At 43.5% G+C, this 4,594-nt stretch overlaps 1 protein-coding gene across 1 annotated transcript; it reads right to left on the bottom strand.

Moving 5' to 3' along the window:
• Window positions 1-3,097: 3,097 nt before the first annotated feature.
• LOC133795601 (uncharacterized) lies at window positions 3,098-4,183 on the bottom strand. The gene has a single exon (XM_062233055.1). The coding sequence runs from the start codon at window positions 4,181-4,183 to the stop codon at window positions 3,098-3,100; it is 1,086 nt and encodes a 361-aa protein (XP_062089039.1).
• Window positions 4,184-4,594: the final 411 nt, after the last annotated feature.

Below are 4,594 nucleotides of genomic sequence, written 5' to 3'. Positions count from 1 at the left end.
AGCTGGGATTACTCCCCAATTCTGCTGCTAAAAAATCGCCATCTCCAAAATACCTTGCAGAAAAAGCCTTCGCCACCAAGGTATGGGGCCGACTCAATAGCCGCCACCCTTGTTTACTGAGTAAGGCCAAATTGAACTCACGGAGGTTTCTGAAGCCCATACCCCCACGTGATTTATGAAGTGTCAGTTTCTCCCAACTCTTCCAATGAATGCCTCTATTGTTCTTAGAGGATGACCGCCACCAGTACTGGCACATAAATTGCTCCATTTCATTGCACAAGCCTACTGGCAAAAGGAAGACATTCATGGCATAGCTTGGTAATGATTGGGCCACTGTCTTTAGTAACAACTCCTTGCCAGCTTTAGAGAGAAATTTTCCTTCCCAGCTTTGAATTCTTCTCCTCATTTTCTCTTTCAAGAAACCCAGAATAGTGGTCTTGTTCCTGCCTAAGATGTTAGGAAGCCCCAAGTATGAGCTAGCTTCCCCTGCTTCACTTATCTTTAGCACGGAGCAAATTATGGATTTGATTTCAGGCTTGGTATTTAAGCTGAAGAAGACAGAGGATTTACTTAGGTTCACCTGTTGACCAGAAGCCAGTTGGAAGTAGTCCAGAATCTCCATCACACTACTTGCTGAATTCTCAGTGGCTTTGCAGTACAAGTAGCTATCATCAGCAAAGAACATATGGGAAATGGCAGGGGCCCTCCTTGCCACTTTACACCCCTGAATCTTCCTTCGCCTTTGATAGTCCGAGATCAGAGCGGAAAGACCTTCTGCGCAAATAATGAAGAGATAAGGTGATAATGGGTCTCCTTGTCGCAGACCCCTACTTGGAATGATCGGCCCCAACTCATGATTACCAGAGATGATCTTATATGAAACTGAGCTGACACACCTCATTATAATCCTGATCCAATGCTCACTGAAGCCCATCTTGCTTAACATTGCCTGAAGAAATCCCCATTCAACTCTGTCATATGCCTTACTCATATCAAGCTTGATTGCCATATAACCATCCTTTCCGGATGCCTTCCTCTTCAGATAATGCATGACTTCAAAAGAGACCATAATGTTATCTGTAATCAATCTACCAGGAATAAAAGCACTCTGGGTCTCAGATATAATATTATGTAATATTTTCTTCAATCTATTAGCCACCACTTTGGATACAATCTTGTAAATAAACATTACACAAAGTAATAGGCCTAAGATCCCCCATAGTTTCAGGTTTAGGTTTCTTAGGAATGAGTACAACATGAGTATCACTTAAATCATCTGGGAACTCAGTAAACATAAAGAAATGTTGTACTAACCGCACCACATTAGCACCTACAATGTCCCAGTATTTCTGATAGAAACCTGGGTTAAAACCATCCGGGCCCGGTGACTTGTTGGGGTGCATCTGGAACAAGGCTGCCTTTACTTCTCCCTCTTCAACTGAGGCAAATAGCTCCAAATTGACCTCTTCTGAGATGCTCGCTGGGACACAACTAGTGACACGCTCCCAATCAGTGTGAGAAGCAGTGAAGATCTTCCTGAAGTAATCACAGATGACACCATCCAAACCATTATCCCAATCCACCCACGAACCACGATCATCTTTAAAGGAAGAAAGCTGATTTGTGCGTTTCCTGGTACTGGCACATGCATGAAAGAACTTGGTATTTTGATCTCCAGCCTGTAACCAAAGTTGCTTTGAGCGTTGCCGCCAAAAGATCTCTTTTTGTGTAAGCACCTCAACTAGACAGCTCTGCGCCTCATGATACCTGCGAACAAACTCCTCATCCCTTCGCCCTTTAAAGTGTTTCAGCAGCTTATTACATTCAATGATTCGATCCTTGAAATTTCCTGTTATATCCCGACCCCACTCAGCTAGCGCCGTACTACAGCACTTGATTTTATCATAGAGAGTGATAGTATTGAAGTCCATCCACTTATCTTGGATAATCTGGCGGCACATAGGCTCTCTACTCCAGGCGTTCTCAAATCTGAACCTCCTGACAAAAGTCTCACACTTCTTATAGGCAAGATCCAACCAAATTGGGGAATGATCAGATACTGAAATCTCCAAATTGACCAACGTTGCTGCACTGAAAATTGATCTCCATTGTTGTGAAAATAGAGCCCGGTCAAGCCTAGCCTCAATCCAATTTGGAGTACCTCTTCCTCTCTCCCATGTGAATGGGTAGCCAATAAGATCCATGTCAGTCAACCCACAGTCCACCAGCACTTCTTGAAACCCATTAATTAAGCTACTAGGATACGCCCGACCTCCTCTCTTGTCCCCTTGATGAAGCACATTATTAAGATCCCCCATTACACACCATGGCAACCCAGATGATCTAGCTAACTGACGAAGAGTGCTCCAAGTGGTATGGCGTAAATTACGTTGAGGCGCCCCATAGAAACCAGTAAAACGAAACTCAGGAAGATTATCAAGATTCAGCACAATATCAATATGATTACAACTGAAACTCAATAAGCGCCCTTCCTCCTCCTTTCTCCACAACATTGCTAATCCACCCCTATGCCCCTGAGCATCCACCACAAAGCTACCTTCAAAACCCAGCTGCCACTTTAACACATCAACCTTTTCTTGCTTAGTAAAAGTTTCACAAAGGAAAATCACATTGGGTTTCTTTTGAAATACAATTTCCTTAAGGAATTGAACAGTCCGCGGGTTCCCAAGCCCACGGCAATTCCAACTCAAGAGACTCATAATTCTTGGCGGGTCCAATTGCTAGTACCCGGCTTTTCCACGTTTTTTTGAAAAATACCCACTTCTGAATTTTTTGTCTCCATTTCATTTGGGCTAGCTTGTGCTGAAAATTGATGAGAATTAGAGGCCTCAAAGTAATTGGAAAGCCCAGCCCGATTTAATTCTCTTTCCTCCACCAATCGGCCCAAGTCTGGGGTAGTAACAAGGCCCAAACTTGAATCAATATCATCACCCACGTGGGCCCTGCGCCTCTTGTTTGCTGCCAATAAAGTCCCGTGACTTTTGATTGCCACTATCCCTTGAAAATCGGTTGCTTTATTATTCTCCATAAAAGCCAAATTCTCCCCATTAATATTCAGACCTGAAACTCCTTTCATTCAGCCTCCCTCCTTCATCAATGCCCGATTTTCCCTCCCAAGATTAACGCCTGAGACTGTTCCGGCTTCCCCCGAAAAATCCGCCCCAGATCGCCCCTGAACACCCCCGGGATCTTCCTCCACGGATCGCGCACCAGTAACGGCCGAATCCCGCGATGTCCGCCCCAAGTTCGTCTCTGGAATGGGTGAACTCGAGTCTGCATGTCGTGGAGTCGGTCTCGTCCCTGCCCCTGTCGGAGTCGCTGCCTCTCCTGCCGCATCTCTGCCAGCCCCGTGGCTAGTCTGCTCCACCTTACCCGACCGAAGCCATTGAGCCCCTATGAGGTTCTTCTGGCGTCTAGGAGCAACTCTCATAAACACCCCATACGGTTTCTCAATGTCTTCCAATGGAGTATCAAATAGCTTTGGGCAAAATCTTTCAGAGTGGCCAATGATACCACAAATGAAACAAAAGGTAGGGACTTGCTCGTATTTGAAATTAACCCAAAACCATTCATTATTGTCTTTCCTGCTGATCTTCATTCTCCTCTTCAATGGTTGATCAATGTCCACCGTCACCCGAACCCGCAGGAACTCACGCCAAACCCTAGAGAAGTTGTTGATATCAGAATCCACAAATCGCCCCACATAGTTGCCAATACTCTGAACCACTGATTGTGACCGAAAACCATGCTGCAGATCAAAGAGTTGAACCCATAGATCCAGTTTATTCAGACAAACCGATCTAGGATTATCACCCTCCCTAAGCCGATGGAAGATTAGCTGCTTCCTTTCAAAGGTCCAAGGACTCCCTGCAATAACTCTCTGTATATCAATTTCATGATAAAATTGAAACAGAAACAGATTTTTCCCAAGCTCCTTCACATAAAGGCCTTTGCCCGGTTTCCATAAAAATGCCATCATATGTTGCATCTCCTGGGTGTCAATAACCCCTGCATTTAGAAACCGACCCACTAGACACCATCGGACATCAAATCCCTCATCCTCCTCCTCCGCTGCCAGTGACAAACCACCCATCTCCTCATCCTCCAGCATAATGCCCCCAAACTCCTCCTCAATATCACGGTGAGCACTTGATGAGGCCATGAAGACACAGGTCAAGAACAAAATAACACACTAGAAGGAACAAAATTTACACTATCTCACTTGGAGAACGAATATGACCATGTCAAAAGACATGCACATATCATATCCGCCTCATATCTTTTAAGAAGCAGGAATATAAATAATGAAGATATTCTCAATATTGCAACTGAATTTCCCACTAATCCATGAACAGTTTCAACTTAAATGGAAGAATTAATGGATATGATGATATGATTATTCATGTTTACTTACTCAAATTAATAAGGAATGAGAATAAATTATATGGTTTCAACATAAATTTGAGATTAAGGAAAGAGATTGGTAATCCAAAACAATGATATTCTTATTTTTCTTTAATGATACATTGACAAATTTGTATTTATCATAAAAGTTAAAACTAGAATTTGTGTT

This window comes from Humulus lupulus, chromosome 8 (genome assembly GCF_963169125.1).
Source record: "Humulus lupulus chromosome 8, drHumLupu1.1, whole genome shotgun sequence".
NCBI classification, from domain to species: Eukaryota; Viridiplantae; Streptophyta; class Magnoliopsida; order Rosales; family Cannabaceae; genus Humulus; species Humulus lupulus.
Note: the sequence above shows the minus strand (reverse complement) of the source record. Positions and strands in the feature narration are given on the sequence as shown.

Bases quoted from the DNA above. Each gene is read 5' to 3' on its own strand.
- LOC133795601 (XM_062233055.1), bottom strand. From the start codon at position 4,183: ATGGCCTCATCAAGTGCTCACCGTGATATTGAGGAGGAGTTTGGGGGC.